The 15,248-nt window shown below is 44.9% G+C and overlaps 2 protein-coding genes across 2 annotated transcripts; one reads left to right on the top strand and one right to left on the bottom strand.

Annotated features, from left to right (window-relative positions):
* Positions 1–703: 703 nt before the first annotated feature.
* PtA15_18A387 (uncharacterized protein) lies at positions 704–1,481 on the top strand (the record flags this gene model as incomplete). The annotated part of the gene is made up of 4 exons (XM_053164920.1): positions 704–807; positions 896–982; positions 1,044–1,170; positions 1,239–1,481. 4 exons carry the CDS (start codon positions 704–706, stop codon positions 1,479–1,481), a joined length of 561 nt encoding a protein of 186 aa, XP_053028882.1.
* Positions 1,482–12,062: 10,581 nt separating this feature from the next.
* Positions 12,063–14,362, bottom strand: PtA15_18A386 (uncharacterized protein; the record flags this gene model as incomplete). Its single annotated transcript, XM_053164919.1, has 10 exons — positions 12,063–12,487; positions 12,569–12,666; positions 12,777–12,886; positions 12,966–13,227; positions 13,340–13,420; positions 13,535–13,611; positions 13,682–13,768; positions 13,898–14,037; positions 14,102–14,178; positions 14,253–14,362. 10 exons carry the CDS (start codon positions 14,360–14,362, stop codon positions 12,063–12,065), a joined length of 1,467 nt encoding a protein of 488 aa, XP_053028881.1.
* Positions 14,363–15,248: the final 886 nt, after the last annotated feature.

The raw sequence follows: 15,248 nt of genomic DNA, 5'->3' as shown, positions 1-15,248 counted from the left end.
AAATCAAAAAAACTCACCCCGCCTTGTCCGACCTCGCGCAGGTCTCACGTGGAATCCTCGTGGAATCCACGGGATATCCTCGTGGAAGGACTCGAGTCTGTTTCTGCACTTGCATTATCATTCTTAAATAATTTCGGTGACTTCAGTGTGGTCCGCGGTCCCTTATCAGATTTCCCGGATTATCTACCGGATATCCCACGCGGGATACTGGTTATAGGGTCGAAGTGGATTGATTTTGACACCTCGGATACGTTGGGGCCTCCGTTGGATTTCCATTGCCCTGCAACCCAACAGTGAATATGCGTGCCACCACGACTTTCCAACGGCAGCGATTGAAAGAAAAAGGACGATTGCTTCTTCCTGTGTGTTTATCCTCAGGCCACGAGCTACAAAATCGACCTTGCGAAGATTTCACTCCCGCAACATGTACTAGGATCTTGTCAAAAGTCTCCATGACTTCCGGATTGGACGGGTATAAGACTTCTCGAAGTTGCCACTTTGCCTCAACAGATCAACGAATCATCTAACATCACCATCGGTAGCTTCACAGTATCAAAAGACTGCTCGAACAACTGAGCACTATTGACTTGAGACCTATCCACAATCCTAGCGTTCGTTCAGTAACACTCACACTGATCTGTAGAAGTGACATCTACGTGTTGTTTTTCGACTCCGAAGACTGTCTAAACTTCCAATAGGAAAAATGAAAAGAGATTTCATTGGACTCTTCTGCGCAATCGTATCAGTGATCTTAGGATATGGATACTCGTTAACTGTGACAGAGCCTAGTAGTGAAACCGTCTGGCAGTGAGTCCTAGCTAACCTCTCCCCACCCCTTTGCCTATTAGTATCTGGCGTATAACTTTTAGCTGACCGCTGCTCGCATTATGTTTAGCCTTCACTCCCCCAACACGGTAAAATGGCAAAGCGTGTCGACCGATCCTGAAAGCGTTGAAGTCAGAGTAGTTAACAACAACCCATCGTCAGTATTCCTCATGCATTTCAATACCCAAGCTCTTGTCTGATTGCATCCAAACCATCAGGACTTACCCGACTGGATATACTCGGACTATCAAAGATGGAATCAACACAGCGGATAACAAATTCACGCTAGAATCCCTGTCTGGACTGAAACCAGGCCGCGGCTACCAAGTCAACATCATGAGTTCCGTAAGTTCAACTGAAATCTCCAATTTGAGTAGCAGTTTTTGATCTGAACATGCCCACCTTGGTACCAGGCGGGCACAATCTTGGCCCAAAGCGCCCAATTCTCGATCAATGGAACGGCTGATAAAAACACCAGCAGCACCACGACCCATCCAAATACGCAGAGCATTGCACAACCCACTTTAGCGGCGCCTTCACCGAGTACTTCCACATCTGCTTCATCTGATGCCAGCACGCTAGGATTTAAATCGATAGGAAAATTACTTGCTTTCGTGGGTTTGGCACTCAGCGCACTTACATCCGTTCTTTTTTGACTCTTGTAACTGCTTAGCATGATATGGCTCGTTCATAACGATAGTGCTAACATAATCATAAGAATATCATTCCCGATGGAGGTCGGAGGAGTTTGACCTTCAAAGCTTGTCTTGTTTTTTTTTTTAATTATAATAGTTTATCTTCTTCAACTTTCTTTGCGTGAAGGCATATAAAAATTGTTCTGATAGATCTATTCAATCATTTATGAAATCAATAACCCCTCTGTAGGCAGAAGCCACCTAGGATAACTATTCACTGATAATTTATTCTTGAATAAACGAATGACTTTCAGCGCTGGGGCCCCGGGGTGTTGAGAAGTTTTGCAATTTGAAACTGAACTGCATTTAACCAGCTATAAGAGAAACCTGCGGGAGATTGGCTAGAATCTGAATCATATAGGTGTTCAGGACTGATTGTTGAGAAACCACGCAAGGTAATACAATCAGTTACTTTTGGCTAAGGCAGGGATTCTGCAAGGCAGAAATCCCAAGAATCAAGAGACAGGTTTAGCAAGGCTGAGGCCCAGTTGAGTGCAATGCTTATGAAACTTGGTTCACAGCCAGGCCTTCACAGCTCCATTTCCCACTTGTAGGTCCATGCATGATGTCTGTTGCATAAAGAATACAGAATTGCTGATTGCATGTAGTAGAAATTATACCAAGGGTAAATGCCTCCTGCTCAATAGGTGGTTTCATGATAAGGAAAGGTTTTTGAGTGCTCATAAGTATTGCTTGCATTTTTCTCAGGGTGATTCCTTGCTTGAATTTTAGGCTCAAATTTAAGCAAGTACGGCCCCAATTATAAACAATATTTGAGAGTTTATTGAAATATATTTAACATTGCTTTGAAGATCAGTTATAACTTGCTTCTGGGTAAATACAGGGTCCCTAAATTCATCCAAAACCTGTACCAAGTATAAAACCAGTGTGCACACATGAAATTTTGGTGTGGGTGTACACTGTACAGTAATACTGGCCAACTGAACTACTCTGCACTGTGGTTTAAATGTTGTTGGGGCCTGTAAAAGGCCAGGATCCACACAGAATGTGCTGGTATGTAGGGTGGTATTCAGCTGGCCTGCTGTGGGTGGGTCAAGTGTTGGTGTCCATGAGTGGTTGAAAGCTGCGCGGGTGCTGGCCATCAAGGAGATAAGTTTCCCTCCTCAATGGTTGGTCAGTCAACCAGGAGGGCAGATAACCTTTTTGACAATCAATGCAATTATTGAATACCAATAAAGAATCTGTCTCTCCCCCTTGATGACTAGTTTGCTGACCAACCATTGAGGACGGAAACTTGCTCTCCTCAATGGGGGGTCTCCTTCTTGAGGCAGCATGTGTATTGGCCACAAAAATGATAAATATGCTGGCTGGTAAACACACCAGCTGTCAGACAAGAATTTGACGAGCAGTCTAGGTGCTGATGTAACCAATCCACAATGATCCCATTGGCCTAGAGCTTGGGGTTGGCCAGGAGGGACTTGGGCATGTGCCATGCTTGGCCGCCCTGTAAGGGTCACATGGACCCTCACTGCAGGAAGGAAGGAAACAAGACAAGGGGAGCAAGGCTTCATCCTTTGAGTCTATTTCTAGTTCCAAATGTTGGGGCTAGATTGCAAAGGCTAGTTGGGAGAGAGTGGAAGATCTCTCTTTAAGTGCAACTCATATCAGAAATAAGATAAGAAGAATAGAAAATAGAAGGCTCAACTAGTTGGGAGAGATTGTAAGCTCTATGCCAAACTAGGAAAAAAGAGGGAAAGGTTGAATACTCAAAACAGCATTGCGGTAGGATTATTCAATCCGGTGACTCCTTGTGTGAAACCACCCTGAAGGCTGGGGCTTCACACACCCAGCCCCTGTCAAAATTCTGGCTCATCTTCCCCGCTCACATCCTCTTGTAACTTCTGTTTCCCTTTATCAAAAACCTCACATCCCTTCATTTCTTTCTATTCCATCACCCTAAGTGATGTAAATCAATGTCTCCATCAATTATTTATTGATGCTTTCCATCAAAAGTTTGTGATGTGTATTTTCTCTTTCCATGGTTGAGTTACAATGTCTTCCACATGTTAATGTTTCTTTAACATGTGTCTATCTTTCCTTCCATCTCATGAGAGATTCTTTGTTTGTTTTAGTCTCCTAGGCCCCCTTTGGATCTTGCAAGGGGGCTCTCTACTTATGACTTTTATTTCTGATTAATAAACTCATCAAGTCAGAGCCTTTTCTCCTTCAAACCACCTCTGCAGCTCCTTGGTCCAATCCAAGCCCCTCTGTGATTGTCTCCCTCTTTGTTTCATCCTTTTCTCCAAGAGAAAAATTGACACCCAATCAAGCTTCCTGGACACACCAAAGCCCCAATGGGGCTCTGCCAAGTAGTACTGGGGCATGTGCACAGAAGCACTTGATACACTAGGGGGTTTCAAAGTTGGCCAAGTGCAACTTGCATGAAATTTTGCAAGTCAGTGTTCAAGTTTATTCTTGAACCCCAAGTTGCAAAGTTGCATGATGGTCACATTATACTAAACCCCCTAAGCCTTCTTGAACATCTTTTTGCAAGTTGGTCATCAAGAACAGCCTTGAACACCAACTTGCCAAAGTGCATGCAAGTCAAAATTGGCCAGCTTTGAATCCCCTTACTATATCACATGTGTGTGAGAAATTTTGAGATCTCACAAGTTGTTGTTGGATAAAGGCAAGATTTCCCTGATTATTCTTCAAGTTAATTCCATTCATGTTGTTCAATTTTGGTTTATGAATGCATGAGATCATCCTTACCTGTGGCTAGTTTAGCTTGCAGCTCACTAATCTAGCCCTTAAATTTGACAGCGCTGGGCTGAGCTAAGCCCAAGCTAAATTAGTGTTAATCTCTGAATTCATCTAACCCTTGCTACATCTAGCAATGTTTAGCTCACAAGCTATATCACACAGCTCCACACTTATATGGTCAAATCAGTGGAGTACTTCCAAATGAATCATGAAGATTCTGATCCTTATTGTGCCTTTGAATGTCTAATGGCAGTGTAAAGTGATTCAAATTGGATGACAGAAACAACAAACATGTCCATGTTCAAAGTGTGCCGGTAAAACGTGAGTCATGTTACAACAATTCAAAATATGGGACGTCACAATTATGACTGTAGCCAGATGAACACTGATTAAAGTGGGGCATCACGGGTTTCTCACCCCTTTCAGAGATCTGTTGAACCCGTGCCTGGATACTAAAAGAATGTTTCTTCAAGTTATGCAGGAATGGTGTCGAAGTGAGGTCGAAGTGAATCAGAATGGTATCTAAGTATCTAGCAGTACCGGCAGATGTGAGGAGATTGTCGAAGTCCGCTTTGAGAGTCTACAAACAGTGCCGCGAAAATGACCCGATCAATTTGACATTACAACTTACAAAAACCGTGTTTGGTCAATTGGTTCATCGAGCACTCCGAATGTTTAAGCATTTGATCATTTATCTGTTAGATGATTAACATACACCAGGACATCAGTATCATTGAGCACCGCACGCGGAACACACCAGACACTGACATCGATAACACAGGGGTGGTTTGAGGGTGTCCATTACGGCGCGGATTTTGATCTTTGGCACAAGACCTATGTAGTCGAGCTCATCATCTAGATTGGCAGGGAAACCACCCTGCGACATTTGAGACGTCACAAACAAGGCATTTATGTGGTTAGGATCCGTGAAGTCACAAGTGATGATCGGATTGCAAAATGTGCAAACCGCGGGAAGAAATTCATAGGTTCGATGGGCTGGGTCTTTCTGTTGCCAGTTGGTCCAAACTTCCTGCTCAAATCAATGATTCAAGATGCGCAGCTTTCATTAGTTTGGAAGCTGAATATTGACAAGTGAAAACAACTAACATCTATGCGGGCGTGATGAAGGTAAAATATACTGGGCAACAAAGACGTCAGTTCTGCATACCAACGAAGTCCACGGGCTCAAAATACCTACGGCTAAAGTATTCAACCGTCAATTAATAATCCTGTTGTGTGATGAGCGCTGGAAGAAATGGCCAGGTTCAATTTACTTACATCATTTGCAGAATAAGCTAGATCGGGCATGTCCTACATGTGGTGGTGGTGTCAGCTTGTTTAGAAGACATGGTATTGTTTTAATAGATAAATTCGTACTCCACCAAGTAATGAATGTATAATCGAGTGTGGTCCGGGCAAAATAGTACCGTCTGCCTGCTTATAATTTCCCTAGTAGCAGAAATATTCAAATCAATGAATGTTCTACGAAGGCGAGACAGTTAGTAAAAAGCAGCGCACCTCCAGTTTGATTGTGAATGAGCTAAAATTTGTTTGAGACGCTATAATTTCCATGTTGTTCGGGTTGCTTTGGAGAAGTCATAAATATAAATGTTGGCAAATCACGCCAGATGTTAAAGATATATAAACGATGACTGGGACAAGCTGACTTACTACCATTGGCTCCCAAGATAATAGCCACTGGGGGGTTCATGCAGATCAGCAGAAATTTTAATATCAGCTATCGTGAGTGCAACAATGAACCCCGGAGGTTGCAAGGTCAGACCCACGCACGGGATTGCGAATGGAGCCTTCAATTTGAAATTTCTTTGAAGCATCATTCGGCCGGGGTAATAAATCGGAAATCTGGCAAATGCGCCGTCGGTCACGACGCCGGCATCTGGAGACAGGGGATGAACAACCGTTTAGTAGATCAGTAAGCCGCGTCGGACAGAGAACATTGACAAAATCCATAATCACCCAAGCCATCGGGATCGGAACCCGGGCCAAAGAACCTGTGGATTTCTGCACTCGTCAACTCAAGGACCCCACGCCAACACAAACCCTATCGAATGCACGCGTGTTGATTTGCTTACGATCCGTTTGACCCGAACCCAACCTGGAGTTGACCAATCGCCCCCGCAAACAAAGTCATTTGAAGCCAGAATTGCCCAGTTTAGTTTCGATTTAAATCACACTACCAATGATCATTCACTGACCTCCACATCCGATGACCAAACCGGTGATTGGGTAATGTTCTTGTAGTCCAATGTCCAGTCCCAGTATCTTTGTTTCGCAATTCAGACAACCAAATTCAACTTCTGACACGGTGCCTTTGAATATATCTAGTCAAAAATTAGACTTACGGAAGAGTGCCCTGCAATCCGCATTCCTCTTGCAGAATTCTTTCATATGAAAAGGTGAAATAGCGGTGCCCTGTGTACATAATCGAAAAACGTATCAATATTCATCATGTTGAGCCAAGATTTCCGCGTCAGTGTTTCAGGACGGGCCAGAGTTGCAAGGTAAGATGGGGGTCAAGACTAACATGGTAAAAAGAGTGGCCGATTGTGGAGTTTCTTTCTCAATATAGCATGCACGTACTCAAAATCGTCGCATCGACGATAAGAATGTCCTAGTAGTTTGGAAGGAAGCCGAGCCAGACACTTAACTGACTTAATATAGGCAGCCTGTTGGTCGTGACTTAAAGTTCTCCACTCTTGCCTGACTTCGATTGATTTGCAGGTGGAAGTATCAGGTAATGATGCTGGTTTTGCTGGAGGTGCTTGTGGTGACGGTGGTGTCGATTTCGCTGGTGGCGGTGGTGGTGCTGGTGGCTTCGTAGTTGATGGAAAGGCTGGGTCTGTTGAGTTTGCACGTTTGGGATGAATTGAACCGAGGCAAAGTGTAAAGAGCGAAAGCGCAAGGATTGTGAGATTCAGGATGCAGACCATGTCGAGGTTGAAAATGTCAATGGAAGGAAGTATTCGTGATTTCCCCTTCAACCTTAACGAACCCTCCCGCAGGAGGGACTTGGCCGCAAGAGCGCAAGGCCGCAAGCCTTGATCTTTGACAGGAGGAACTCGAGAAAGTCAACTTTATTATTAATCTCTCAGGCCCCGTTTGTGAGCAGTAATGTCATCTAATGTCATGTGATCTCTGTGAGAAACCAAACGGGCACTGAAGAATTACTTCTTGGGCAGATCCGGAGCGAGCTTAACTAAGCCTCTCCGAGGAGGCGCGAAGCGTCTCCGAAGGAGAGGCTTAGGACTAATGTCCCATATTTGGCCTGAGGCTGACGGTTTTTTTCAATGAAAATGTGTGATTTTGTGTTTACAACTCTCCTACAACTTGGTATCACCTCATAATCCAAATCCCAGCTGGCCATGTCTAGCCCTTGATCTCAGCTGTCTTGTACATGTTTTTTCAAGTAAATTCATCAAGAACTGGCCGCTCAGCAGCCATTCTGGTAAGGGCATTTTCTGAGCAATGTGACAGACCCGCCGGGCCATTTGCAGGTCAAGTACAGACACTTTCTCACGGTTTCAGCCTTGCAAGGCCTCGCAAGCCATGCTTTTACAACAATTTTTTTTTCAACGGATGGGGGTAGGTGTTGTGTTAAACACACCAGAATATGTAGAAAGAAAATCTGATTCTAATGATGCCAGAGGCTGTGAAGAAATCCAATGGGTATACGGTGATATGGGGGATATAAGGAATTTTTAGATGTTTGGCTGGGCAGCCTCAGGCCAAATATCGGACATTAGGCACAAGTCCCTCCCGCAAGCGGGAGGGTGCTCGCGCCCCGCGAGCACAGGGAGGGACTTGTGTTAAGTTCGGATCCGGAGCACTTCGAAGCCAGAACATCCCCAGCCGGTGCCGGGGTGATTCGTCCTCTGAGGCTGGGGCCGTTCTGCCTCCGAAGTGCTTCGGATCCGTTCGTACTGTAAAGATAAAATTGATGATTGTCTTGTTGATTTTCCTTGTCTTCATGGTGCAGATTGTGATTGGCCGGCATAGGAGATCAACTGTTTAGAATTTCTTGCATTTCTTGCATCTCCAATTCTTCCTGCGGCTGATTTTGCATTTTCCCTGCAGAATCTTCCTCTTCTGAGTAGGGTAGTGGCTTTCTATGGGTGAAATACGACAATTTATTCGGGCCATAGTGATTCATACTTTTGCTTACAGCTCCGCATTGAGGAAAATCAGCTTCATCAAATTGGGTGTACTTTGTGGTGACAAATGGCTTGTCTTTGGTGCAATAGATTCTATAAGCCAAGAAATCATTGTTATATTTAAGCATGACACCTTCCAAAGAGATAGCTGAGAATTTTTTTTTGCAATTCTGCTTTGGTTTGACAATCCAAGAACAGAAGCCAAAAGGTTGAATAAAATTCATGTTTGTTTTGGTCTTGAACATGAGCTCCATAGTAGAGGCTTTGGTGAGCAACAGTAAGCAGGTAGTTATGGAGCTTGCAGTTTGAACGGCCTCCGCTGAAGTCATTTTGACAATTTTTCAATTTGCCTGCTCTGCAAAACTGTTGTGCTGAGGGGTGTAGGGAGGTGAGACGTGTGTTGAAGACCAGACTCCTTTTTGATGCTTTCTTTGTCTTCTAATACTAAGACAGAATCAGATTTATGTTTCTCTCTAAAAATAGGAGGCCATTGAAGAGAGAAAATCTCCCTTCCTCATACAGTGATTTCCAAGGTTCTTGCAAGGAGTTCTTTAGCTGAGAGTCTTTGGTTTCTTTGAGCAATAATTCAAAAAAAATGACTGTGTTATTATCTTTCTGGTAACCTTCTCATACTGAGTCAGAAAATTCATTCTTGAATGTTGAAAAATGGATACCCATGATGGGGAACCTGTCATCATCTTTATCCTCCGTGTCATAGGCAGGATTGCTAGGATCTTTAGGCAAGGCCCATATATTAATTCCATCTGCAATTTTAATTTTTCCATCTGTGTATTATGGTCATATTACCTCTATACTCTTGATTAGCAATTGGCCATCTGAGCATGTGTCTGTTGGGTGTTTTTGTATTAAGCAGGGATCTCAGGGCTGTGCAATCTGTTACAAGATGAAAAACACTACCATCCAGGTAATAATGAAGCTTTTCCAAAGCCAACACTACATTCAAGTTAACTAGCTCCATGTCTGGTTTCACTTTCTTTCAGTTTTCTGGAAATGAAAACAATGGGACCTTCTTTTATTCAGGGCATAGCACATTCAACCAAATCAATTTGAGTATTCATATTTGAATTTGAATTGAGTCAAATAATGCCTGGGCAAATTTAAGCTCAAACATTCAAATAAATTCAAATAATGGCTCAAACGGGCGCGTAGAGGGCCAATGCAAGCTTCTCTGGGGCCCAATGTCAGAAATCTGACTTCATCTTCTGCTCACATTCTCTGTCTGGCCAAGTGGCCCCTGTTTCCTGTCTGACCAAGTGGTCAAATCCTGTCCTGTCCTGTTTGACCAAGTGGTCCTCCTGTTCCTGTCCCCTGTTCCAGTTCCTGTCACCAGTTCCTGTCACCAGTTCCTGTCACCAGTTCCTGTCACCTGTCCTGTCGCCTGTTACTGTTGTTAGGCCCCCCTTTGGATCTTGCTGGGGGGCTCTCTAGTTGTTTGGTTAAAGTCCGCTCCTTGGACATGAAATAAAAATCATCAAGTCTGAGCACGAAGAACCTCTTTTCAAGCTCCTCGTTCCTATCAGTCACCCCAGATAGTCCCTCCTTCTTTGTTGCCTCTTTTTGTTGAGCTGAAATCTTGACACCCAAAGGCCCCAGATGAGTTTGCACAGGCCCTCTACCAGCCCCTTTGGCGCAACACAAAAAAAATCTGCCTCTGGCACTTTGAAAAGTGTGTCTGCCACTACAAAAAGTGTGACTGCCACTATGAAAAGTGTGTCTGCCACTATGAAAAATGCATCCACCACTATCACAAGTGCGTCCGGCACTCTGAATAGTGCTCTGCCATTATAAGATATGCCTCCAGCAATATTATAAGCGCCTTTGGCACCATGGTATTTCTTAGAGAATGTCAAAACGGACCCGGGTATAATTTACACCGCCGGTACCCGCGTGTTTTTTTCCAAAAACAGGCACCCGGCCAGCGGTCTTTTAGGCGGGTACCAGCGGTACCCGCCAGCTTTTTTTCATCAAAAAAGTCACCAAGAGGTGTCCTTGATGACCTGAATGGACGCGTCATCAAGAGGTCCTCCCCTCGATGACCGCAACAGGTCGGTCATTGAGGGGAGGACCTCTCAATGACCAGAAAAGCAATGACCGACCTGTTCCGGTCATCAAACAGGTTGGTCATGGTCATTGAGGGTGCTCCCCCAATGACCAGCACGCACTTGTCATCAAGGGGAGTGACTACTCCCCTCGATGCTTGCACCAGGGACCGTCCTCGATGACCGGTCTATTGTCAGTCATCGAGGGCAGCTCAGAGCGGGCCAAGGGCCGGGGGTCCGGGGGTTACCCGATTGACCCGGCGGGGGAAAGCGGTACTTGGGGGCGGTACCCGGGTACCGCACCGCTTTTTCCAAAAAAAAGGGCACCCGGCACCGCATCCGGCACCACCTGGCGGGTGCGTGGCGGGTGCGGGAGTTACCCGCCTGCGGGTGCCGGGTACTGCCAAACGGGTACCGGTTGAAATTCTCTAGTATTTCTGACAGATGACCCCTCAAAAATATATAGCCCAGAAATGGGCCCAACTAAGTCAAAAACACAAAAAATGTAATTTTTTTGGTGTTTTTAATGTATTTTGGAAATTTTTCCGTTGAATAGCTCCAAATACTCAAATATTTGACAAATTGGTATTTGAGGGGCGCAAAAGAAGTGTTAAATACCACTGTGCTATGTCCTTCTTTTATGATTCCATCAATGACTTGTACTTCATGTAATGCAGCACCTAGGCCAGTCATGCTACCATCTGCATATAACGTGAAAGGATGTGCCCGATCAGGAAATAAGCATAATGGAGCAGTGGTGAGTTGGTCTGTGATCAACAGGCTATAAGCTACTATTCTGTGATGGGTCATTTTGTAAATAACAGAATGTGCCAGTCTTCTGGTTTGTTGCTGGTCTCTTCAACAATGGCAACAAAGAAATTTCTTGCTCAGTGTGTAGAGTACATAGTATGCTGAAGAAGCAGGTCTTATTTTTCAGTGTTGAAAAATGTCTCAATAATACATGTATGTATGTTGTATGTTGTCTTGCTCTTTGTGACTCCTTCATCTGTTGATGTTATCTACTCACCTCCCCTTAACACTCTTACACTTGTTATTTCTTTTGTTCCTCCTTGCCATATTATAACACACTAGAAACAAAAAAAAAATGTGAAGTTTATCAGGGTAGCCGGCTCAAGCTGGACTGGTTGCATTCCGAGTGGCAGGATTGATCAATTGGTAGCAGGCATTTGACAAGGGAGAAAATTTTGTCATGGCAAGTATTGTAAGGTTCAGTGCTGCAAAAGCAATTAAATAGTATGGTCTTACTAGCTTTTCTTGGTATTTTTTTTTGTGTTACTCCTGAAGAAATGGCAAACAAAACAATTGTTAAAAAGGATACACTAGTGTTTGTTTCCAAGCTGTTCAGGTCAGATTAGTTAACCGGATGATTAATCGGCCTTTTGGCCATATTCGTGTAAACTACTTGAATTCCTTGGGGTGAGCCGCACATCTTGCCTGGCCATATTTTGATGATATGTCTTGTCTATAAATATATACATCATCAAAAAATGATATAAAAGTTGAAGTGCAAACGGCAAGAGAATACGAGAAAAAACAGGTAAAAAAAGGGATCTGGAGGAACGCTTTCAAGGCTTTTTTTCTGGAGTTGGGGCGACGGTGCCGCTGGGGGCGGCTGCTTTAGCAGCAGCGGAGCCGACTCGGACGACGGATTGCTCGGCGCCGCCGGAGAGTCTCGACAGCAACCTGCGCGTCACCTCGAGCTCGTCTTCCCCGGCCGCCGGCCGCGTGGTTGTGCCCTGGCCCCGCTCGGCCTTGGCTGCTGACTCGTCCGCGAGAGTCAACCGGTCGGCCCGGCCCGCCTTTCCATCTTTCCTTTCCTTCCTGATGGTCTCGTCCGCCGTCCCGGCCACGCTCAGCGTGTCGATGGTGGGCGGCACTTGTTGGCCTCCAGCCACAGACGCGACGAGCTTTTTGTCGGCTTGGCGGACCGGCTGGGCACCGATGGTTGGACTCGTCAAGCCGCCTGACAACTCGATCAACTTCAAGTTTGCTGGTTTGCATTTCGAAGGGATATGTTAGGACCACAAAGTCGTTTTGTCGCTTGATGCGGAGAACCTCAAGTTGGACTCACCGGGCACAACCTTTTCACGACCCTTTACGACCAAATCAATGTTCTTTTTGACCGAAGCCGCATTGCTACTATCTTCTGCAATGGCCTTGAAACCAGCACTATCAAAGTTGTTTCCAACAAAAAGGTTACGTGAGTCAAACCATCCCAAAAGAAAAGAGCTGCGTGGTCTTTTTATCCCAAAAGCTGGGATTTTTTTTACTGTGCTTACACTACTTCGGTGGGTCCATGCTCTATGACAGCGGCCAAAGCTTCCATGGCCTCGTCCCGTTTTATGGCCGCACTGGCTAAAACTATCCGGGCAAAGTCCTCGTTGGCTTCCTATTTTTTATCCAGATTGTAATATAAGAATCAAAGGTTAAAATTCTTGATGAACAAAGACAAGAGCAAACAGGGTTACCTGAACCAATGCCTCCCTAGCAGCAGCCTCGATTTCTTGAGGGGTGCTTCCCCTTTTCTGTATGACGGCTACTGCTTCATCTACTTTCTTGGTTTGAGCTGCTAGATTTCTCTGGGCTTCCTCAACCGCCTTCTTTTGTTCACCATCTAGTTTCCCGCCAACTGCAAGCTGGCTGGGACTGATTTGGGCTTTCAAAACCAACTGTCGATCTCCCCCTCTTATTCCACCTATCAACTCATTGTTTGCCGCCACAACTTGAAGTCTATTTTTAGAGGAATACCAATTAAAAGATGATCTTTTTAGACTTTCTATTGTCTGTTGATATACGTTTTTTGACAGTGCTAACATTCTGCGGTTTTTGAGGAAGAACTTACCTAACTAGCATTATCTGCTTCAATGATTCTACCACTTTTCTCTTATCTCTGGCGTTTTTCTCTATCTCCTGGAAGCCAGCACTGGCCAGATTCAATCAATTTTATAATTTCGGAGGAGCACATATATAAAGTCATTAGAATGCATCCGCAATTACTTTTTATATCAAAACCAACTATAGTCTAAACACGACTTACATTACTCTAGGGCCTTGATCCCTGATGATGGCAAGTGCTTCCTGAGCTCCAGTGCTGTTTTGAGAAGCACTAGCAAGCTATTTTACAGACAAGAAGTCAGCACATTCCCTGGATTGACCAAAAACGAAAAAAGCGGAGAAGACTTGCTGTTTCTCTGTGAAAATCTTCGCTTGCTTCGATCCTGAGGGCCTCTTGAGCAGCCTTACGGATGTCGGCTTCGGATGCTTGAGGATTCTGTTCAATCGGGCATTTGTTTTTTTTTGTAGGCAAATGCACCAGCGTATCACGTAAAACGTGTCAGAAATATCCCATGATCAGCTTTGTGGACTCGGGAAACAACCACCCAAGCGAAGAATGAGGCACCTGAAGAACCATAATGATGTCTTCCACTTTTCTTGTCGCCAGAGTAAGTGTCTTGGCAGCTTCTTGCACGGCCACGTCACTCTTCGTGTTCTTAGCATCGACTTGCCGGACATTTGGGACGCTGTTTTCGAGTTTCAGCTCTGTGTTTCAAACAAAAAACCTGTTAATGCTTGAGGGAAAGATGATGGGAGGGCAATCAGTTACCTTGTCTTTGTTCCCTCGCAGCTTGTGGCAGAGGACTTCGACGATATCTCAAATGAGATCGGACATCCCTTGAGAATCTGTATTTTTTCCGAAGTTCAGTTCAACATGTGACCCTTGCAGAGTAGATAGCCGAATGCTATTCCCGACTTACAATAATACATCATTGGATCTCGTCGGTAACTTTGAAGTCGTCAGAGGAGTACAGGACGTCTGGCTCAATAGTTGGAGAGCCGAAAGCGCATAAAATATCGTTTGCTTCATGATGAACGGATTAGATAACAGACCTGAAAAGCTATTGTTTGTCCCTTTCTCGTGATATATGAATATAGATGAATATATATCTGAGGCCAGCCCAAGATCAAAGAAATACTGATCAATCCCAGAGATTGATAGATGCAAATATGCTGGGAGAGGACCTGTGCTATTGAGAGGAATATTTGACTTTTAAAGACATTGGCACTGCAGCTCTTAAGTCTGGCTTCATGTTAACAAATTCACATTGTTGAGTTCTTGATGCGTAGATCCGAAAGCCACAATGATCCCACAAGAGCCTAATATTGGCCGTCGTCTTGGGGAGAAAAACGAAGTTTGGTGTCGCCTGACAGCAGTGTGAGTGCGCCCCGAGTGCAGCATCAATCAAGTCGCGAAGCAGTCGAGCACCAGCCTGTCGCCAGGCCAAGATTCATTCACAACAGAGGCCCCAGATCGATACAACACATTTCTCGAGGCCGTCACTGACAAGCGATTACGAGTGGAAAAGCGGCGCCCGAGTGGGATGCTCCGGCCAGCTTCATGCCTCCGTTGCCGCGCAAAGCTGATTTTATCACCAAGCAACCACGGTTAATTGCCCGCATCAAAAGATGATGCAATGGTTTATGATATTCGAGGATGAGAAGCGTTGGTCTGTCTGCCGAGCTGCGCAATCGACGCGCCGATAACCAACCAAGCCGCCGAACGAAGCTCTTCGATCGACTGCAGAACTGTCTGGGTTGCCGAGCCATCAACCGTATTTGTAACCTAGAGCGGCCGGCCAGGTCCGGTCTCCAGCGCAAAATATGTGCTCATTGGCCGCTGATAAAGCTTTGTATCTATGGCCAACAGATTCCAGCGACCTTAGATATACATATACATAGCCTACCGTCTTTCG

Source organism: Puccinia triticina, chromosome 18A, assembly GCF_026914185.1.
Source record: "Puccinia triticina chromosome 18A, complete sequence".
NCBI classification, from domain to species: domain Eukaryota; kingdom Fungi; phylum Basidiomycota; class Pucciniomycetes; order Pucciniales; family Pucciniaceae; genus Puccinia; species Puccinia triticina.
This window is presented reverse-complemented; position numbering and strand designations above follow the sequence as displayed.